Source organism: Mercenaria mercenaria, chromosome 3 (genome assembly GCF_021730395.1).
Source record: "Mercenaria mercenaria strain notata chromosome 3, MADL_Memer_1, whole genome shotgun sequence".
Classification (NCBI taxonomy): domain Eukaryota; kingdom Metazoa; phylum Mollusca; class Bivalvia; order Venerida; family Veneridae; genus Mercenaria; species Mercenaria mercenaria.
In genome coordinates, this window is record NC_069363.1 from 35,346,453 (window position 1) to 35,370,996 (window position 24,544).

Genomic DNA, 24,544 nt, shown 5'->3' on the forward strand with positions numbered 1-24,544 from the left:
GCGCAGAACAAAAATAAAGCAGTAATGCACTTGTATAAAACCGTGAAAATACAAGATGACTGCATAGACATTATAAATCAATTCAGTTCGTTTCGTTTTATTAGTACCCTACTGGTTGAAATCAGTTTCGGGGACTATAGGAATGCGCTTTTCCGTCCGTCCGTCAAAGACATACTTCATGTCTTTGAAATCAAGTTTGTATTTCTTTCATTTTACACTTGCTCCTTTCTTTTGAAATTATGTAAAGGAAGACATAATAAAAGTAATTTTTAAATTTGTGTTTACTTTATATGTGTGTATGGACTGTATTTGCTTTCAAACAGCAGTCCTTGCATTAGTTTAGTTTACTTTGAGGCGATAACTCAAAATACTTCATAGACATATTACAAATTATTCAGTTTTGCAAATTCGATATACGCAGAGATGAAAGTACTGTATCTGTTGTATTCACATACGAATATCTATTAAATCCATGTAAGACATTGCCTTGCTTACGTTGAACATATATCAACTGTTTTTTAATAATGGATTCAATGACATAAAATCTACTACTTTTTATAAAATCGTTTTCGACCTTTCTGCTTACCGCAACATTGTGTCAATAGTCGACGCTCATTCGTTTACATAAGAGTCGGCACACATACGCTAGAGCAAACGCTATAGAACAGAAACGACAAAAGTTATCATCCTACCATAGAACAAAATAGTTCCGTCTTGACACCCCTGATTATTATATCAAAAGAAAAATCAAAAGACTTGAATCACACTGAAATATATGCATGATGCACTTCTAGGTCTTTGATTATGTCTTGTTTATTTTACATACACGGTTTTATATTAAGCAGAAAATGTGGTATTGTACTTTAAAATAGCAGTGTCTATTAGATTTCATTTTGTTGCATTCATTGGTTTGTTTAGAATTTAGTATGTTTTTTTTTCATATAACATCAGATAATGAAATGAATATCTGGAAACGTAATAAACGACTATTATTTATTTTTCATTTTAAAGCAATCGTTATCATTCGCTGTTATTTAGTTAATACTAACTATACACTCGCGACCTTTTCAGTTTCAAATAACGATTGTACGTGTAAGCCAAAACATTAACACTACTGTATGTATTGTAAATCTTAACTAATAAGAAATTACAATAAACTGCTATTATCAATTTTGATACAATGAAATGCAGTCTGATGGAAAGCCATACCCCCATCGCTGTACTTCATAGTGAAAGAGGAGACAAATCAGTAAAATTCGTACCTAAAATTATGGTTTTGCACTTCCACTCATTCCAGTCTACCAATATATCATTTAGTTTCATTCAGAAGATGAAAAGTTACTTTGTGCTTTCTTTTATTGTCATTTATTATTGTTATAAGTTCCCCTCAGCTGAAAATATATACATAAAGTGATATAATAAAAATGATTCATGATAGTATGATGGTTTTTGTATTCTTCACATCCTCTACATTATTAGGTAAATGTATTTTGAATGTAAGATATATTTCAATTTTCAATTTTATGTCTCATATTAATGCTTTTATATTGATATATCATTTTATTTAATTAAATGTTTTTATTTATTTTAATACTAGAATTTAAATGTTTGGCCAAAATAACGTTTTGTTACAGTTTATTTAATTATACAGCATATCGATATTATATTATCTAGTCCATATCATTTACGAGTAAAATCTGTTTAGATATGTCATATAATTTTACCCCAGCCACTGTTACAGAGTTTTGCTCTAGACATCGTTTTTAAAGACATCAATTGTGGAAATTAATCAAACCGGAACAGAAGTGCTAAACTTGCATTTAGTCTGTTGTAAATTGAAAACTTTGCCTTATTTCATTTATTTAAGTGGAAGTTTAAACTTTATCTTCTGTATGTTACACATATAAATTTATAAATATCAAGTACATGGAGAAGATGTGTTCTGAAATTTTAACAAGTAAAATGGGCCAAAACAAAAGTTATTAAAATGTTATAGCTACAGAAATGATTTCAAGCTTTTATTTTTTTAACACACAGATATGAATTCGAAATAAACAATTAAAAAGAACAGTGCCGGGAAAAGTGGGCCTGTGTCCACCAGTTGGCTAAGAAGTGACCTATACTTATCAAAGATGCACCCTACTGTTTTGAAAAAAGAATATTTTTTTTCTCAAAATTTAGACTCAGAAACGCACCAGAGGCCACCATTTTATACCTGTATTTCAAAATTTTCCAGGGGGGGGGGGGGGGGGGGAGCCCCCTGACTACTCAAGCAAGAGGAGAGTAACTTCCCCCTGCAATACCTCAAAATTTAGACCTAAAAATACACCAGAGGCCACCATTTCATGCCTGTATTCCAAAACTTTCTGGAACTGCCAAGTACAATACGAGCAGCAGCATTCTTAGTATATTAGAGATGACAAACCTAGCCTATCAAAGCACAAAGTATGCTTTATACCATGCCTAAAGTGTGCCTAATATAATACCAAAAGTATGAATAATTCCTTGCCTAAAGTATATATTAAAATGCACCTAATGCTTGCACCAGTTACATTTTTTTGACAGGAGTGGGGTAGGGGCAGGGGGGAGCATGCCCCCGGACCCCCCCCCCCCCACCAGAAGTGCCCTTTTCATTGCCAGCACCCTGCCCTTTTTTAATCCTAGCTAGAGCACTGGGAAGTATAGAGGCTATATACCAATAAAAGAAATTGTTCTTTGTTTCATATAAAATTCAGCTACTTCAGAACAATTTTGTTACAGTTTCTAGATTTTCACTCCGTCGTAGACCTATTTTCCAGAAGATATCCATACATTTGCTTCAAGAAAACGAAAAGAAAAGGGGTATTGAATAGTATGCAGTAAAATGCAAGTCAACTGAAGTCAGGTACCCCCATACTGCCGCATTTCAGAAAATGGTCCGCAGAATAAACACCCTACTTTCGTTTTCAAGTAAAAAAACCTCAAAAACATGCGAATATTAGCATGAAAAGTGTCCTATTTTATGTGAAATCCATTCCACGAGTGAAATAATGCCCATTTGGCCCCCGATTTTTGCGCAAATGCGCGAAAAATGGAAAAATTAGGTTCTATTTATTAGGCACATTTTTGACCGAATTACTGAAATATAACCTAGACGCCTCACGCACGTGACATTGCCATAATCGGACCTCTCTGTTTTCTAGTATTTAATACCTCAATGACAGATAAACAAAATCAGACATAATAATATGACATTCAAAACACTGGTATTAATTTTCTATATTTATGTAATGTAACACTGGCTGTCTACCTGAATGTTGTCCAATATGTATGACCTTGAAATAAGTCATTTAGTTTGAAATACCCTAAATAAAAATTGAAATTGGCCTACTTGTGTTTAAAGATTTTTTTCTCGCACGCACAATATACAGCCATTTTGTACAAATAAAGGACGGCAATGTTGTGATTAATAGTATTTGGGAATGTCTAAATTTGGGTAAATCGGGGCAACAGTTAAATATTTCCTTTTAAAACTTATTTACCATCCAACCTGTTTGTCGTATAAACATTCGTCAAATTTTTCAAGCAGGTCTTTAGCCAGGGAGAAGCATTATTCAGACTTTACTAGAGAGGTTCGGGTGCTTCCGTTTGGTATCCTGTCAAGTTCGTGTTTACTATACGTGCGAAATGTATCAGCATTATCCGTTAATAAGCTGTTTTCTCGTTTTCAAAGAACCATAATTATAAATTATAAATATTTTTCTGCTATCAAATATCTAGGCTATTGCGTTTTAAAGTTGAAAGTGAAGGACACTATAACCATTTGTGTATACAATATCTAAAGAAATCTGGAGTTCGGAGACTATTAATGTTGAACAATAAAGATTATTTTCTGTTCTTATAGATATTTCACACATTTTATTTATTTTTGTGATTTTTAAAAATTGGGTTGTTGTTTGTTTGTTTTTGTTTATCGCCGTTTTTCAATAGTATTTCAGTAATGTAACGGCGGGCAGTTAACCTAACCGGTGTTCCTGGATTCTGTACCAGTACAAACCTGTTCTCCGGAATTAACTGCTAACTTCCCCACATGAATCAGAAAAATGTCCGATAAGTAGCATAAAGATATTTACAGAGATATCGAGGGAGCGTTATCAGTTTCGTTTTAAAAACTGTATAAACTGTGAAGAATAATGTCTAAAGCAGGTAGCGTACATAAATTGCAAACTGTAGGAGTAATGAGATTCCGAAATGTTTATGTAACGGATAATGTATTTCTTCCTTTTAAATACTCGTGAAGATATGTCCTTGTTGGTAAACAAAAGTATATGATATTTTAGAAATACCCGGAATTGAAACCGAAAGCGTCCTATTTGTCAATGTGTTTATTTGAAATTGGCTGCACACGGTTTATACGTAATTAAACATTAAAACCGGTTTACAGTTGTTTAATTTCAAATCAAAGGATTATTCTAGGTATATTAAAGAAAGAGTTTGGTTCACTTTAGTACAGTAACATACGAGGAAGATAGTTATCTTAATTAACTTTTTTTATATGTAAACTTGTACAATTTGACTCCAGTGTTCTAATATAGGTTTAAGGGTATTGCGTTTTACATCCGAAGTCAAGATTAGATGATTAGAACACAGATAAATTTAATGTTTGTTAAATTTTGTCTTTGTTATGTAATATGTATTTGCATAAAAGAGTTTATAACGAATACTGAAAAGTAAAGTGTATTTCAGACGGAATATAAGACTTGTGGATGATGGATGTGGATTTATATAGTGTAAGCAGTGGAAAGCTTGAAGTGTTTATCGCTGAGACCATACAGCCAGATGCTGCCTATTTAGCTAGCAGTGGTGAAGCCATTGATCAACTTGTACATTTTCTTCAGAAAAATGTGCCTGACCATATCAGACCTGCACGTGTTGTAAAGGTTAGTTTCATAAATAATTATTTTTGCCCTTTAAACCTTGCAGTTTGACATATTGGAATTAATCGTAATTAATATTTTTGTTTTGAACAGTTCTGCAGCTCTTTCTCAAAGAAAAATCGCATGAGAACATAAAGAGAGGTCGACCGACCAAATAGCATCTGCTCATTCATTTAATTTTGGGTTTTGTGTTATTGCCATGACCCACATGGAAAAAAGCGCGATAAAATTGCGTATAGAAGCAGAAACATAATAGTATAAATCAACCTAAAGAGGTGTTGGGAAAAGAATCAATAATTTGCGACAAAGAAAGTAAGTCAAATTGAGCAATACTTAAAAACAAGTTCAGTAGTGTTACCTTTACGGATGTATTCACAACAATAATTTTGAAAAACAACCTTATATGTTATAATCACTCAAACAAATCAGTCGATTACTCTGATTAAAATGATCCATTTTTGCAGGGTGGCTCTCTTGGAAAAGGTACAGCGGTAAAGGGCAAGTCCGATATTGATTTAACACTGATATTAGCCAGGTATAGTGTTGTTGAAGCAATGATCGATGATATGCCGTCTATCTTACGCCAACTGGAACAGCACCTAGGCAAATACGAGGATGTCAAAGTTGTTGGAAAGACCGGTCATGCGGTTCAAGTAGAGCTTTCTTGTCATTCAGGTCATACACACGCTGTAGACATCCTTCCAGCAGTTGACATTCTTCCTAACTTGTCAGAAGGCAATGTAAAAGGTAATTCTGTGATAGAATGAAAACTGTTGAAATGTCCTCTGTATCATCTTAACCCGCCCGCTTAGCTCTATATGGAGAGCGCAGATCTACAGTATCGGGGCCTAGGTTCTGTGTGACGATTTGATAGAAAACATTGTGTATAAAATCATTCATCCGCCATCTCTGAGAAGTTGGCAGTTACTTGCGGAGAACTGATTTGTACTGGTACAGAATCCAGGAACACTAGCTAGCCGTTACATAGCTGAAATACTGTTGAAAGACGGCGTAAACCCCAAAACAAAACAAAATCTGTATTATCTTTAGTATGTCAGTATAATTAAATTCATATTGTCTTTTATAAAACCATAGTCAACTATCTGTGGTCAAGTCATGTTTCTTTTTTTGCGGGTGGGGGATGGTGGGGGGGGGGGGGTTAATTATGAAAGTAAATCATCGTGTTTTACTTTAAATTAGCTCATGAGATTGATTATAAAATTAGTTACAGTAGCATTATCTTTAAAAAGCAACCACATGAAAATGATTCTTCTCACGATTATGTTAAAGTTAGATTGTGTCCAAATTTCCTATTTGAAATAAAAAAGAAAAAGTACATATATTATATTTTAACGATAAAAACTGTTTAATATTAATAATTGCAAAGTTTAATATGAATAATGAGTTTTGTTTTAATTTCAAATTGAAAACAAATAATCTAAAAAAATCATATGGACTAATTTAATAGCAAGGCTTGGACCAGTGTACCACAAACTTGGACAAAGAAACAAGAAAACACGCGAATTCTACTCAGCATCACTTGGACCATTGCAGATTGAATTAACAAAACATTTTCCAACAAAGCTGAAAAGTTTAATAAGACTCATCAAATACTGGAAGAAGAGTAAACTTACATTAAGATATAAAACTGCTTGAAATATCTATCTATTTCTTTAGCTGAAGACAAGTAATTTACCGCACTCTAGACTTGGAGACGCACTACTACAATTTGTACAATGTGGTCTTTTCGGATGGTCATTAGTTTGCCCTTGACAGCTTGCTAGGTTACTTTTTCTAAATTGTTCCATAAAGAACACATTTTTTAAAGCAAACTGTGTTCAGTGAGAGTAATAAACTTTATAAGGAATGAATGGTTGAAACAGTTTGCAATACGTGTATGAAAGAATTCAATAAATGAAGAAAACACTACCTTGCACACAATTTATGAATCTTATTTTCGTCTACAGGTTACTAAAGGATCAAAATTACCAACATCGTATGTTCTTGAGTTAGTGGTTCTAAATGCCTGGGTGGATGCAGGGAAACCAGAGGACTTCAATATGACACGAGCATTACATGCTGTTTTAAATACAGTAGTAAACCATCGTCAATTTAAAGTGATCTTTGATCGCTCTCTTGCCTACTACGATACTGCAGACCGTTTGATAAGACTGTGTTTAAATTTGTGATTTACGATCCTGTATAATGATATTTTAAACGTGTTTAAATAAATGTGATACAATCATCTATAGTAAATGTTTCAAGTTATTTTCATTGTAACACAATCTGATATTTTTATCTTGCATAATTTCTTTGTTTTCATTTTCAGAAAATCTCCTCACATAATTGATCCATGTAACCCATACAACGATGTGTATCATGGATATTTCGGCAATGCATGGGACTGGGATGGTGTTGCAACAGAGGCCAGTAAATAGTTGAGTACACAACTCTTCTCTGGCGTTAGCAATACAAAGCGGCAGTGGTAGAGGACTTGCAAATGTACCCCCAAACAACTGTGATCGTTTTGTTGTACATTGCTCTTTGATTTGTATATAGACTTCGAGTATTTTGTGTGCAAAAAAGTTTCGTTTTTGATTGACTCTTTGTTTTCGTTGACAAAGCTGTAGTGGTAAAATGGTTACAATGTTGTTGGTTCTAGATTTACATCTTATCATCCGTTTATTATATACTTAACTGAATGTACTACATTTGTTAAATTTGTGCACATTTATTTTGTTTGATCTGTGGTGAGATTTTTTACGCCCGAAGGGAAGTATTATGTTTTGACGCATGTGTCTGTCTGTTCGTCCGTCCGTCAATCTGTTAGCAGTTTCGTGTCCGCTCTTAACCCCTTAAAGAATTTTCAAGAAACTTGACACAAATGTTCACCACATCGTGATGACCTGCAGAGCGCATGTTTCGGATGGCTCGTTTCAAGGTCAAGGTCACAATTATGGGTCGAATGTCATATGACTTTGTTTCATGTCCGCTTTGTAACTGCTTGAAGGATTTTAAAGAAACTTGAGACATATGCTCACCACATCAAAGCGACGTGCAGAGAAAATGTTCTGGATGGCTCGCTTCAAGATCAAGGTCACACTTGCGGTGCTGTTGTTGTATTACTTGCTTATTGCTGTTGTTAAGAATACTAGAAAAAGATCTATGTAAAAGGGTGCAGAATATAATAGTTTTAAGTATTGTTTTTGGAAAAACATGAATTTAGTTAGTGTTATACATTAAATTCTAATTATTGAATAAATTGTTTCGTGTGTTGAAATGTTGTCGACGCACATTTTGTAGATTTTCTTTACACATTCAAGCAACAAGGTCATAACAACAGACGTGTCTCAGTTGGTAATACATTTTTTTATCCCTTAATGTACCGTACAGTTTGAATATTGATAAAGCGATTTTTGTATTATGATATTTATATTGTTTATACGGATATGTTAAAAGCAAAAGTGACGTTTTATTTGTAACTTGTACGTGTTATGTTTCATGTTTGTACATTGCAAAAAATGATAATAGTTTAGTTTTGGGTTTTAGGTTGTTAATTTACTTATTTTACATATAATTGATTTGCACACGGTTTCGAAGCAGAATTTGAACTACTGTATATACAAAAGAAATTTTGCTGAAATATCATTGTAACTTGAAAAAATGATGTTACCTTTGAAAATAGTTCTTGCAATTAGTACAATTTATTCATCTATGTCGGAACAATATTTCAGAAAAAAATGTAATTTGGTTTGTACTTAAATCAGATCATTGTAGATATTTCAACTTGTAGTAATATATTATATATATAAAAGCATTATATTTAAAAAATCAGATTCAGAACAGTTTTACAAAAAAAGCGAAATAGGTTGGACATAATGTTTTCAACCACTTATAAAAATCATAGCAAAAACAAATACAATATAAGCAATATTTATATTTTTATTTGATATAAAACCTTGTTAGAAAAACGAAAGTGTTGTAAGATATTGAAGAGGATTGTGACAGTTTACACAAGGATAAAGTATAAAAATAAGAACAACACTGGGTTGAAATGTGGATCATCAATGATTTATGCAACTATCGTTCAAAACATCTAGTTTTATCTGATAACATTTAATATAGTTAAAAGCTCTTTATTTTCTTCTTGTGAACGCTCATTACTGTAGAATAATAAATAGTCTCAGAGACTGAAAGTATGAGTATGCTGAGGCAGCCTAAACAGATTTATGCGTTGGTCGTTTAAGATCGGACATTGAAAGAAATAGTGCTAGGGATCTTAATATAAGGCACCCAACTGGTAAGGCGGAACTTCCACCAAGATGATTTAAGAAAATGTCATTATATAAAGTTCTTATTCTTATTATGCATTTCCAGTTTCTTTTATCTTGTGTAATTTGATGATGATCCACTACCCCGATGACTCACACCCCTACACAAGGTTATATGAAAGTTCAGTCCTTACTTTCCCTAGAGGTCACACGATACATTAAACCTTAAACTTGGTAGACCTGCAGGTCAGTCGTAATTGCCACATGAGCCTTATTGATTGAGGTCAGTTGCTAAAAGCTGAAGGTCGCGGGGACCCTGAGCTGAAAATCGGTTTTAAAAGAGCAGATGAAGATTGGTTTGGCCTACTGTCGTCAAACTTTATAGGACGATTGTCAGTGGTCAGTTGAGAAGATGAACCAAATTGTTTTGGGGTTATTTTTATTATTAATACTACTATACCAGATTTATATAGAGCCCTTTTCAGCATAAACACGTTCAAATGCACTTTACATATAGCAAACGCAGCCACACAGGGCGCGAAATTCATCCTCTATTAGTACAGACACAGAGCGATCTGACCAGAGGGAGGTAAAGCCCGCAGAACAGACAGAGAGAACAGAGAGAGATACAAGCCTGTCCGGCTCACTTAGCCTAGCTCTTTGTGAATAGACAGTCTGGTTCTTTAACGTGCCCGGGTTCAGTTGTTCAAAGATATAGATCACAGAAAAGTTGGGGTCATTGTCTTCTCAGAGGAGCAGTTCTAAATATTGTTGAAACAAAAGAAAAAAAATCATAATATTGTGCTAATGCTACCTCACCATATGCAACGTTATGTACAAACGTTTTAAAGAAACTTCAACAATGAATTTTAAGTACAGAAAACTTTGGTGCGACTGTTTATAAAATATTCTCGTATATCTAGTGCAGTCAAGCGGAACAATTTGAACAGTTTCCAGAAAAATCTATACAAGAATATTTCTCACAAAGTTTGATGAATATCTGCTCAGGAGTTCACGGGCAGATGTTTTTTGCAAGTTTTATTATATTTTGACCATGATGTAAAGTGAAACCATTCAAAGAAGCTTGAATAATGCTACAGCTCACTTGTATTCAGTTTAGAGAAAATGGCGTTAATTGTAGTTAAGTCTGAATCCGAATGCTGTCAGAAACAATCTTGAAGGAGGTCTTTTCCAAAATGGCACAGACCATTTCAGAAGTAAAACATGCAATACTGTTGACCAAGGACTCTACACATTTACTAAAAGCACGACCGTTTACTGAGCTGAACCAAAATTCATTTAACTACACTAATTTATAATGATAGATTGTCAACTCTCTGTAATAAGTAAAACTTTCAACTTAATTGTCACATCATGTGCCGGAAGTAATGAACAATTCGTACAAAAGTGACTTCTGGTATTTCTCTCGTGATGATTCTGTATTGTTTATCCTATCCATAGGATTAAATGAAAATGATCTGAAACTTGGATATTCTATCAATGCCGAGGATTAAAGAAAAAGAAAGTATATTTTTATCTTATTGAGCTTATAATTGTGTTGAAGTTGGCGGTAAATTAAAAATCTTTACAGATAATAAACTTTGGAATGTTTTTATTCAAAGAGAATGAGTAAATCCTTAAAATAAAAGTACACTTAATAAACTTGAAATGCATGTGTGTGCATTTCTTTGTAATCTCTATTTTACTTCCTGTTCTAAACATACTCGGAATGACGATAAAGTTGATCATTTACGTTTTTGAAGCCAGACAATCAAATCAGTGGTAAGATTGGTGAAATGGCTTTGTTAGTTGTAACTGCAATAACACTTTTACATTCAAAGACACTTCTGGTTCAAGGTGTCAGTGATAATGATACAAAAAATGCTCTGGATATTGTAAAAAGGCAGCTTAATTGGAATTCAAACGGTTCCATAGTTTCAAGTCGAGACTCAACAATAAAAATTGATTACTTGCAACCCCATGTTAGAAATGTTGAAGTACTGGACAACAGAAATTACATGGCTTTCACGCTATATATGAGAAACGGTCGACCGGAAGCATCAAGTACTGGAATATTTCATTTCATCGACTCAGATATAGCTGGTCAAAACAGGAATAAGTGCAGCAGAAAGACAATGCATGATGGTGCTTATTATTATTTCTACAGCAAATGTCCCGAAAACGAAACAGATATGGTGGCATCGGGATATTGTTATCAAGGATCAAATGACCGTGGCCTAACTCATACACATTCAACATTCCTGCAAGGACATATGTAGATGGACATTACTACCTAGATAATGATCCACAAGTTGTTAATTCATATGAACAGGCACTTATCCGAGCATGCTTCAGTTCCTGGAAATCCAGTGGATTCAAAGTAAATTCGTGGAAATGCCCAACCAGTGGAATTCTTCTTTCGTCAGGACTTACAAGTCATTCCAGAGATAGATTTAAACGTGCCGCGGTCGAATGTAATGACTGTGAATGTACTCCTGTAAACGATTCGCCCAGACTCAGTTATTTGAATATTCTAATTATTGTCATGAGATTGCATGTTTCTCTTGAAAAATATTAACATGAACTGACAACAACATCAACGTTTGTAACAAAAACAAATTTAATACTTTTTATCTTTGTATTAAAATATGCATTGTTTCTGTACTTTATATTTCAGTGATTCATGTTGTTGTTGTTTTCATTTAAAGCGACTAACCCACACATTGTGATTTGTAATTTTTAAAATAATTTTTCGCCGAAAGTCAAAATGCCGCCACTGTTTCATTTATTTACATTGATCAGTTTCTAGTTTCCAGAATTACGGTAACATTCGACTTTTCGCAGTTTTTCTCATGCACTTTTATAAACCGTTGCAACGGTTTACTTTTGTAAATATTGATAAATATAGAACGAGAAATGACAGTATTTTTAGACGCTATCATCACGTGGGCAGAAACCAAAACTGCGCATGCGCATATTTTGCTTCCTTCACTAATAACAGAGCGCACACGTAAGTATAGGTATTACACTGTATTATGGCGTTTGTATTTTTAGCAATATGTAAATAAACAGTCAGTAGACTCTCGTGTTTAAAAATAAAAGATATACGAAGTAAAATCAATAGTTGGCTTGCTGGCGCAGTAGGTTGAGTGGAAAGATATTAATTCATTTTGTAGTGATAGTTTTGACGGTTCGAACCATGCATCCGACCAATATTTTTTTGGTTTGCATTACATACTTTGTGTAAGGTTTCTTATTCATTGTTTTGTTCTTATTTTCGTTAATTATGACCGGGCAATGCTTTTATTAAAGTAAAGTGTAAGATTGTTATAAATTTTATAAAACTAACCCGTACAGCTTTAAAAATATCACAGGAAAGCTTCAACATAAAATCATATTAAAAGTGGAGTGTATTTAATTAAACATAATTACGTGTCAATAGTGACATATATAAGTTAGTGAATAAGTTAGAACTAGATTAACTAACTCTTTTTGTCTTCGATGAATCGTATTGAAGAAAAAGAAATTAAACACAGTTGTAAAAACAATATTTTTACGGGTCTGGGAATCGAACTTCCGACGAAAATGTATAATACAAATACCGTAACCACTTGGCCAACGGGGATCACTGACTGCATCGTAAACGTAGTGTACTGACTTCATTTTTGTGCGCAGCGAAGCATGCCCATAGATGTACCGTAACACAAATTTACATACGATACGCTTATCCGAAACCGAAGAACAAATAGTTCTATGTCCTTTATAAATTTTACGTAATTCAATCCTGTTTTACTTTCAGAAAGCTTCTAAGATTCAACTTTATCAAAAAATGCATTGCTTAAGTACATATTTGTCGTAATCTATATTTTATAACAAAAACAAAGCGTATGAAAATGAGCATGCTTGCTTTGATCACATGACCAAAACAATTCTTCATCATGTGACCGAAATAAACTATAAATAACCTATAAAAATAGTACCATCCGCGTAGATCTATAATCGGTATTAAAACAAAGTTGCGTCTTTTGTAAACATTTTAAATTAAAACACAGTTGTTCTGGCTAGAAAAGTTTATCGAAATTTTATTATTATAACAACACCAAGAGCTTGTTTTGGTCACATGACATGATCAGAAAACATCTAACTATCACAGCGTGCGTTCTATTTCGATACGTAGATACGATACTGAATGATAAAATGACACCCGTGTATCCGTTGAAGTTTGTAGCATAGAAATGGGTTTATGGAAAAATATATTGCATGAAATCAACAGATAGTCAGGGCCTTGGGCTATTAAAAAGTGAAATTTATTGCCCAGCGGGTAATACAAAAAATATTGACTGTTTTAAATAGGTAAACCCCTATATTTTGAGAAACTATTCATAATTATATTTTATCGAATTGCGAAATTGTATTTTTTCAAGATGGCGTCCAAATGGCGACGATTCACCTTTACGGGGGTTGATGTCTTTGCATTAGGACTGCAGGTTTCTAAAGCCTGAATTGAAAAATATTTTTGCACAAATGACTAAATATATACATAGAATAAGATATTGATGGATATATTGTATAGTATTACATTTAATTGTTGAATAACTTGTAAAAAGTCATTTTAAAGGTTGGCATGATAATTTTGTTTATTGAACAGTTTTATATAGGCATGAATCATATATATCATAAAAATATATTTGATTTGCATAGTATATGCAACAACATGAATGTGAAAAGAACTAATTTTACAATTTCCTTAACGCTAAATCATTCCTTTTTAAACACCGTATTTGATCGTACAGATGATATCAGTACTGAAGTCCATGCGCAATACGTATTTTACTTTAGGTAAAATGCTTTTCTTGTTTTTATTCAAATAAGAAACAGTTGCTGATTTTCCTGATTTTCATAATATATTACATCATACAGTAAATTAGTTGAACTATTTTCGGAGATTGCTATCCGAAATGCTTATACACACACACACTGTCGCATAAGAAAGATGTATGAATAGAAGTTCTTACATTATTTCCGTGTGTTATCTAAAACCATACATTGTCAAACTTGTGATAGCGACCACCCGTGAATAGCGACCACCTGTCGACAACGACCGGTCTCTGGTCCCCCCGTAGAAAAATGCTCATAAAAAGGCCGTGAATAGCGACCACCTGGCGACCGCGACCAGCGACCGGCCTAATTCATTCCCAAGGGCCATATTTGCCCCCAAATAACGACCAAGCTGGACCGTTCCGGCATGAAAATATTTGAAATCCACCTAAATTTCACGACTTTCGCATTATAGCAAACATAATAATTACTGCGTGATTGATGTTTGCAAGTTTGCACCGGCCGAATTAATACATGGAACATAAAGAAAGCAAGAAGCTGTAAAAATACTTTTTATCAGCATTGTAATGGCTAACTGAGAAGTGACCCTTCCCCCCCCGAATAAAGACCACCTGTGAACAAAGGCCACTTTTGCTTGTTCCGAAGAGTGGTCTTTGTTCACAGGTTTGACTAGACATGAAAGATCAAGTCTTTCATTCAAGAACAAAATTTCACCCAATTTAACATATCAAAATATACTCATTGAAGGCTGTATTTCTACTTTCAACCTGTTTTTCTTTTTTGTTTGTAAATGCCTGTTTTGTCTACAATTTGTACCTACATTTTACAGACAATGACAATGACAATGTAGTTTATTAATTTCTGCCACCGGCCCATATCAATATAGTTATAATAATTTATGTACAACAATGTGTGGTGTAACAATTCAATTTATAAAGACATTTCTTTTTCTTCCTTCTGTGTCTTCTATAAGGATACTCTAATTATAGCATAGTGATAGCAATATGTATGGCAATGGTACAATTAAGCTTAATTAATGCATAAATATGATAAAAACAATATATACCCACATCTTTTGTAAGCAATGTATAAGTTATAGATTTTTATAAAAGAAATCAATGTTAGCAATAACTAAAATACAGAAGAAAAATGATCATGTTTGTAATTACCATCGTGATAAAATAGAAAAAGTGGAAACTTCACAGGTCGCTCAACAGGACAAAAACGAAAATGTTGCAGGCTCGGTTTGACTGAGGCTTTTCATGGACGGTAGTGGAAATGCATGCTACCGTCCACGCCCTCTAGCCCCGGGTTGAGCAGAACTCAACATTTACACATGCTAAAAGTACCAAAAGCAATTTAGAGACATCCGCAGATGTATTCAAACGGCGGTGAACATGGAACCTTCAATGATACACATGTTGAGGCGTGTAATTCCACGTAGAGCGGCGTTTGGTCCCCAGATAAAGTAATGGGTTTGCCCTAAACGAGAAAACAATGGGCAGAACTAAACAAACTTGAATTTAGAAAGGGGATCTCAGGTTATGGAGCCTGCATATCACAGGAACTGTCAAAAGACAAAATTAAAAAGCAGGCATCATATCCAAGAGGTGATTATACAATACCCAAGGCTATGAAAGCAGGAGTATTGGAACCAGCCAGGCCGAAATGGTGATGTTGAGAAAATAAACAGTACCAATAACACGACATAAAAGTCGTGCTGAACGATCTGAGAAGATCGAAATATAACAGCCCTGATTGAATCCTGAAATCATTCGCACTCCACCTCCGCTTCATGTGAGAATGTTCGCAGTTACTTGCAGAAAAGTTTACTTTATAAGAAAATAAATAAGATATACTTTTAAAGCGAAAAATATATGTGTTTTATACGTCTTAAATTGAAAGAATAATTTTGTTGTCACAAGTCATGGCCCTAAAAATTGAATATCCATCATTTGACAAACAACCCTGAGCCATGTCTGAAACCAATACTGAAATTGTTCCAGACATATCCGTGGGTATTTTCTTTTATTCTTTAGTTGCATAAGTTGTCTTCTTTTCCTTGTGCCTCTGTGATCTTGTTTGGGATGGCACTGATCAACAATTCAATTCTGCAATGAATAGAAAAAGTGGAAACTTCACAGATCGCTCAACAGGACAAAAACGAAAATGTTGCAGGCTCGGTTTGATTGAGCCTGTTCATGGACGGTAGTGGAAATGCATGCTACCGTCCACGCCCTCTAGCCCCGGGTTGAGCAAAACTCAACATTTACACATGCTAAAAGTACCAAAAGCAATTTAGAGACATCCGCAGATGTATTCAAACGGCGGTGAACATGGAACCTTCAATGATACACATGTTGAGGAGTGTAATTCCACGAAGAGCGGCGTTTGGTCCCCAGATAAAGTAATGGGTTTGCCCTAAACGAGAAAACAATGGGCAGAACTAAACAAACTGGAATTTAGAAAGGGGATCTCAGGTTATGGAGCCTGCATATCACAGGAACTGTCAAAAGACAAAATTAAAAAGCAGGCATTATATCCAAGAGGTGATTATACAATACCCAAGGCTATGAAAGCAGGAGTATTGGAACCAGCCAGGCCGAAATGGTGATACTGAGAAATAAACAGTACCAATAACACGACATAAAAGTCGTGCTGAACGATCTGAGAAGATCGAAATATAACAGCCCTGATTGAATCCTGAAATCATTCGCACTCCACCTCCGCTTCATGTGAGAATGTTCGCAGTTACTTGCAGAGAACAGTTTACTTTATAAATAAAATAAATAAGATATAAACTTTTAAAGCGAAAAAATATAATGTGTTTTATACCGTCTTAAATTGAAAAGAATAATTCTTTGTTGTCACAAGTCATGGCCCTAAAAATTGAATATCCATCATTTGACAAACAACTCTGAGCCATGTCTGAAACCAATACTGAAATTGTTCCAGACATATCCGTGGGTATTTTCTTTTATTCTTTAGTTGCATAAGTTGTCTTCTTTTCCTTGTGCCTCTGTGATCTTGTTTGGAATGGCACTGATCAACAATTCAATTCTGCAATAAATAGAAAAAGTGAAAACTCCACAGGTCGCTCAACACAACAAAAAACGAAAATGTTGCAGGCTCGGTTTGATTGAGCCTGTTCATGGACGGTAGTGGAAATGCATGCTACCGTCCACGCCCTCTAGCCCCGGTTTGAGCAAAACTCAACATTTACACATGCTAAAAGTACCAAAAGCAATTTAGAGACATCCGCAGATGTATTCAAACGGCGGTGAACATGGAACCTTCAATGATACACATGTTGAGGCGTGTAATTCCACGAAGAGCGGCGTTTGGTCCCCAGATAAAGTAATGGGTTTGCCCTAAACGAGAAAACAATGGGCAGAACTAAACAAACTGGAATTTAGAAAGGGGATCTCAGGTTATGGAGCCTGCATATCACAGGAACTGTCAAAAGACAAAATTAAAAAGCAGGCATCATATCCAAGGGGTGATTATACAATACCCAAGGCTATGAAAGCAGGAGTATTGGAACCAGCCAGGCCGAAATGGTGATGCTGAGAAAATAAACAGTACCAATAACACGACATAAAAGTCGTGCTGAACGATCTGAGAAGATCGAAATATAACAGCCCTGATTGAATCCTTGTTAGAAAGTATTTCGATATTATTTTTTTTGGATAAATCGTTAATATGATAGTAAACAGCAAAGTATTTACATGAAGTGTGAAAATGGTACTGAAGGAGTTAATTGAAATATATTTAGTAATTTCATCCAATTCTTCAACATGGCGCCGCGTTTAAGCAAATCTAATTTAGAAATATATACCACATTATATTCGCGTAGGAGCGATTTTCAAACTTGAGAAAGTAGGGAGCCGGGGGAAGGGGAGGAGGTAGTAGGGTGTAGTAAGGAGGCCAACCTTTCACATTTTTGCATACCAGAGGTCTACAGAGTCGATGATGAACCGCTAATAGATGAGAATAAGCTTTCACAGATGTTTCTCTCAAATAATTTTGGCGAACTTTCTTCCATGTACAGATTATACAGTTTATATGTAGCCTCTATCAGAAATATACTTTTTAACCTTTATTAACTGTTTTCATCTGTGATAACTTCGACTTTGTGGCTAAAAAGGAGAGAGGTAGTGGGATGTAGTTAGGAGGCCAACCTTTCACATTTTCGCACACCAGAGGTTTACAATGTCGACGAAGAACCGCTGATAGATGGGAATAACATGTTTCTCCCGAATGATTTTGGCATTCCAAAATTCTCCCTTTCTTCAGTGTACAGATTACACATAGCCTCTATCAAAAATAAACTTTTTAATCTTTATTAACAGTTTTCATCTGTGATAATTTAGACTTTGTGGCCAAAAGGGGTGGGGTTGTTGTAGGAAGTGGAAAAGCAAGGATTACTGTAAAAAAATTAAGTATATCATCCAGATAGCATGAGATGTTGTTTAGAAACCACTTGCTTATATCTGTTTGAATTATTCACGAATTCATGGTACTTTAATGAGGCTAATTGCGCTTAATGACATTTGATATCCTTGGGTTAGGAGTAGTTTGGGATAGCTTGAGGGATATTGCATTGGATTTAGATTTAAAATAAAATCTGTTTTTGAGGTTTCATTTCACTAAGGAGAACCATGGATGAAAAACAATATTACATTGCTGGTACCAAAAGGAAGTTCTGTACATTCTACTGTTTCTACTGTGATTTCAGCTTTATTTAGGGCTGGAACGGTTAATATCCCTTTCAATGTTGCATGCATAGGTTATCAAATCCACATTCAAACATATCAGAAGCAAATAACACAACCTAAGCGACTTTTCCAACCAAACTGCTTTATTTCATTTACTTTGAAATATCACAATTTAATAAAAGGGCTAAAACAATTGTGAACAAAGTCTTCTCTTTACTTTCAAATTTGATTTTATGGAAAATGGTTACTAACAAGCTATATATACCACCATGCAATTATTACAACTCTACCCCAGCAAAACAAAAACAGACTGTATTTGATTTAATTTGTTTATGAGAAAAAAAAATGGAAATGTGCAACATCCCAAGAATTGGCAACTATATAGTTTTTAGCCGCTTTAGATAAGAGGCAGTTTTGCTTAAAGCGGGTCGTTTCATTTCAGTTAGGCACACATATTTCTTTAAAGGTCCAATACTAAGGAAAGTGAACATTTTAATTTCTTTTAAAAAGCACAGAAACTATTTCATTTTATTGGAAAATGAAAGTTTGTATGTAGAAATCCGAAATAAATCGCAGTATATGTACAATTATTTTTCTATGAAGTATGAAGAAAGTTAAAAAGACCTGGGGGGTCATTCTGTCGATTCATTGAAATTTCAACATAATACACATACATTTCTTTGAGTTCCAAAGACCTTCTGTAAATTTTGACCTGCCAACCTTCATTATTTAGTGTCTTGCAGAAGTCTATGCACTGGCTATGAAAAAAATTGCCTACTCACTTTCCCTTAGTAATGGATCTTTAAGTACCATGCTGCACGATTATCCGTACTTGGATTCAGTGTTGTTATATTTTCTGGTCCTTTGGGATCATGGAGTCCATTCAACATGTGTGTAATAGAGTTCCAATTAAGCCGGTGCTAGAGAGGTGTTGCACATGTCAGTCACTCTGATGAACTGATTCAGTTAAACCGAGTCTGCTATTATTCTTCTTAGTTGCATTCTTTGCTTCCAAAGGATCTTTTTACAGATTTTAATTAATGTATTTAAAATGTATATATAGAAATATTATACTTAAACTGAAAGCACAGCACAATACTGCATCTATCCTACGCAAGAATGTCAGCATTAACATTTCGGATAGGTGTATCCGAATATCAGTGAACTAATTAACAGTTTGATGTAATTCATTTTAAAAAAAAAGAGAAAAGAAGAAGCTACATCTGATTTGAAAGAAATCATCAAAATAACGCTTTATCTAATCCAAAAACATATACACAATTAGCGTGAAATACTGAGGTCGTGTGCACGAGTCGTGTACGATGCCAAAGATGGAATAATTTAGCGGACAGTGTTTCAAAACTAATTATTTTTACAATCTTGCTGCTACGTATACATGTTGTAAATATTTGCCTGTCAACTTTTTAAAAATGCATTTTTCTCCTTTATTTGACAGTTAAATGTGACATTTATACACTATACACTCTTACATTGTTTTCTGTGAAAATATTTAGTCTTTTAACTATCAGTTTGTGAAAACATATATTAAAATCTTAATTCCGACTCCCGCAATCTCAATGCAAAGACAAAAACCAGCGAAGAAATGTATCGCCGCCTTATCGCATAGTGCGGCAGTTTTCCTTTGATCTTTGCAGTATGTTAAACATGGTAACACATTAATACTACAAAATCTGTGCTGATATTTTACAAAACTGTCACGATATATATCAACACAGAAATCTCTATAGAGTTTCATTAGAAAACAACTGTAGCGATATATATCAGCACAGTAAAACTGTTCCGATATATATCGCAACACTTTTTCTCTATTGAGGTCCTATCAAGGGAGTATAATTTTTTCCTTTCAAAGAAAAGATGATTTTAGCTCCAATTTACAGTTCACAGAGAAAGAATTATCGCAAACAATTACATTTATAAAGTAAAAGAATAAATAAACTAGAATATTTTAAAAACTCGATAGTTATCGCCAAATTCAGAAATACATGAAATATATGAAATTCTCAGATTTCTCAATTTGATTTTTTTTTTACAAACAAAACAACAAGTTTTACAATATATTTGGCCAATGAAATGCAAAGATTTAAAACCAGTGCAGAAATCTGTTGGATACTTTTATCTGGGGAACACATTTTCTAAAACAGAAGTTTTAGTGTTTCAGTCAGCGAGGCGCAGAAAGGGAATCAAAAGAGTAAAAATAATAATAAACAAATTTAAATGAAAATAATATATAAATTTTAATGATAAAACTATGCGATAAAACAGTTATAATATGTAATGCTCGTGTGTTACGAGGATATATCAGAGCTAGGGGTACATCTCGGTATTTTTCTCTGCACATATCTGTCTCGGCCTACCGGCCTCGACGATATGTGCAGAGAAAAATACCCTCGATGTACCCCTAGCTCTGATATATCCTGGTAACACACTCTCACACATACTATAACTATTACATATTGGATGCCATCTTGAAAAAATATCGATTTCGCAATTCGGTACTGTATAATAATCAATAATTTCTCAAAATACAGGGTTTTAGTAACTTGGAACAATCAGTATCTTTTGTATTACCTGCCGGGCACTAAATTTCGATAACGGAGCGACATTTTGTTACCCAGGGTCCTGGCTAAGAATATGTGTTATCTTATTTATTATAGAGAAAGATACGATCCTTTCATAATATTTAAAAAATAATTGCAGCCGTAACGGAGGGAGCAAATATTCGTACCTGCTTCCCGAAAACACGAACATATGCACAATGCCCAACTTTATAGTACTGCCTCACTGGAATATCACGCCCTAGACACGTGGCATGATACCCCACCCAGTCATTTTATACTAACACCGGGCTGACCAGTCCTAGCACTATCCTCTTAATGCTGAACGCCAAGCGAGGAAGCTACTAATACCTTTTTTACGTCTTTGGTATGATACGGCCGGGGATCGAACCCATGACCTCCCGCACTTGAAGCGGACGCTCTACCACGTACTAGGCTACCGAGGCGGTCTACAGCTGAAAAATGACTGAATGCAACCTGAAGATCATGATGTGTGCTGATACTGGAGGAGACAGTATAGTTGTTTTGGTTGTTTTGAAATTGAATGAAACATTTAATTTCATTGTAAGTATTCTTTTATGGTTGCTTTTAGTTTAAGAACTATTCTGAAGTGTCTTTTATCTATGTATTGTATGTTTAATTTATTCATAGCCTGCTTTTACCAAGATGAGATCTCATTTGAAAAAAAATCACCTGTCAAGGTCACGGGCCTGAACATGGAAACCCGTTTCTGATCAATAACTTAAGAACCACTTGACCCAGAACGTTGAAACTTCATAGGATGATTGGTCATATAGAGTAGATTATCCATATTGATTTTTGAATCACTTGATCAAAAGTTAAGGTCACAGGAACCAGAACTATGAAAACAGTTTCCAACGACATGGGCATGTAGTATTTGAAAATTAATTAAGGATGGGTAAATGTAAGTATTATTGTTTGATGATGGATGTTGGACCAATCGGTTTCCAGATGATAACTGGAGAACGCTTGGGCGTCGGATCATGAGATCAAGAGATTTGTCATGGCCAGCAGATGACGCCTATTGATTTTCAAGATCTCATTGACAATAGAATGTTTTTGCCAGAAAACTAGATTATGTTTTGGTCTAGATCACATTTGATACGGAGGTCATTTAAGAATTTAAAAATAAAATGACCCATAATTATTAATTTAAGGTCAATACGTTGAATGTCAAGTGGGTCGTGACCAAATAAATTCTGTTCCTTGTCATTACTTCATGCAAGTGTTCTGCAAGCTCTTGTTATAACTAGAATCTCCAAACATCCTATAATAGTCCATAACCTTTGCTCACATTTACTGTTATTCCCCTTGTTCCAGTAAAAGCACTGCTTTCCCATTGATCTGTTAAAAAATGCTTATAATTCAAAAAAGATTTTGAGCAAGATTAACCATACCTCACAACATTTTCAACAAACACATGAGCTTTGCTCATATATTATTTTATCCTCATTGACAGAGTAAAAGCAGAGTTTTATCCATTTATTTGGTAAAAAAAGTTGAATATGCTTATCAATCAAAAGTGGTTTAACTAGAATCACCGAACTTAAGCTAACAGTTCATGCCAATTACCAGAAGCTGTCAACCGCTGCCCACATCAGTCCTCTTAGTGCTTTGATTTGTTACAGTTTTGTTTGTTTACATTTCAAAAAGCCATAATACTGTGCAATACCTATACGTGTGCACTCTGTTGATTATCATGTTTGGTGTTATTTTCTCTCATTGTAATGAGATACTTGCAAGGTGCTCTCTGAGCGGAATTCCGTTTTTTTTATAAACCGGGAAACCCTTATCAGAAATAGTAGACGAATGTTTTTAGTTTTTATTTATTAGGAAAACGACGATTTTCAACAGAATTCGATGAAAAATAAATTATTAGAACGTCAAATATGCGACATTTAAGGTGAATATAGGAAACGTTTGATTTTTTAAAATCTCACATCACGATGTGTGGGTTAGTCGCTTTAAATATCACATTGATCTTCATCTGCAAAATGGTCAGAGACTTACTGCAGAACATAGTTTTACTTATTCTATATAGTGTATGAAAGAAAGCTTCTTGTCTTGGAAGTATTTCTACAGAGATAGTTCGTCGAGTGCATGGCTGTGTTGTGTACACCTTTTTGCCTGCTTAAGAGTCGCTACAATATTTGTTCAAAACGTTAGTTGTATCTTTACATGATACACATGCATTATTCGAAAGTAAAAATTGTTGCATAGAATCATTGTGTATATACATTGTTTATAAAACATAGTCTTTTACTGATTTACTATCGTCACATCACCAATGTATTATCTCTTTTGAAAAATTCATGAACTGCCTGTGCTCTATAGTATGGTTATATTTGCAATAGACATTACAAGTATATGCTTTATGCAATTGACATTTTGAATTTAATTGAATTGAAATGAGTTGAATTCAATACAACAAACGTACGGAAGTGCGTAACAACGTTTTTACAAATTCTCTCACAGTTTATGTTATGACAAATGTTTTTGGTTCATTGTGTTCTTGAAAGGCAAAAACTACTTTTTTTATTTCAGTGATTCTGACATTACTCCGTGTCATTTTAATGACAACAATGTTTTTTATTATATAATTAAATATCATTGTTTTAAACACGACTATATAAACAGATAAACATTGATCTTTAAAACAAAGGACACAGATCAAATTGGAAAAGCTATGGTAAACCGTTTTATTATTTTTTCAGTAACTACAGGAAAATTCAACTGATAGCGATGTCTCTTTTCAATGTACAAGTCTGTAATAAAATTCTGTTCTGTTCTGTTCTGTTCTGTTCTGTTCTCTTCTCTTCTCTTCTCTTCTCTTCTCTTCGGTTTCAGAGTTACCTGTATTCTAAAAATGTTGCTCTTTGTCTAAAGATATATCTTTCTTTGAAATAGGAAAAGCAGTACTACACGAAAGTGAGTTACATTTATCAGTAAAACTTTGATTAGCTCAATCTACTATAGATATTTCCTTTTAGATTTAAAAGAACGCTTTTAAACTGAGATAACATTTTAAGCAAAAGTACTCTCACTCTATCTCTAACAAACTAACAAACTAAAAGATACATTTTTTTTAAAAATATCAATTATTTTTACGCGAAAGTGCAATCTTTTTAATCAATAGCGATATTTGCTTAACATTATTTTAACATCACTTTATCTTCAAACGCTTAACAGAGAGTTTTTCTTTA

The 24,544-nt window shown here is 34.1% G+C and overlaps 1 protein-coding gene across 5 annotated transcripts; it reads left to right on the plus strand.

The window, feature by feature from the left end:
* Positions 1-4,225: 4,225 nt before the first annotated feature.
* On the plus strand, positions 4,226-9,142 carry LOC123525095 (2'-5'-oligoadenylate synthase 3-like). Of its 5 annotated transcripts, XR_008370158.1 has the most exons (5): positions 4,226-4,455; positions 4,726-4,919; positions 5,381-5,663; positions 6,594-6,700; positions 7,246-9,142. XR_008370158.1 is itself a non-coding variant. In XM_053538181.1 (4 exons), exons 2-4 carry the CDS (start codon positions 4,746-4,748, stop codon positions 7,260-7,262), a joined length of 474 nt encoding a protein of 157 aa, XP_053394156.1. In that variant the 5' UTR covers positions 4,229-4,455; positions 4,726-4,745; the 3' UTR covers positions 7,263-9,142. The 5 variants fall into 5 exon arrangements, 4 of the variants coding, with proteins under 4 accessions (XP_053394156.1, XP_053394157.1, XP_053394155.1 ...); XM_053538181.1 differs by lacking the exon at positions 6,594-6,700 and having other exon boundaries at positions 4,229-4,455; XM_053538182.1 differs by lacking the exons at positions 6,594-6,700; positions 7,246-9,142 and adding an exon at positions 6,884-7,054 and having other exon boundaries at positions 4,230-4,455.
* The last annotated feature ends 15,402 nt before the right edge of the window (positions 9,143-24,544 follow it).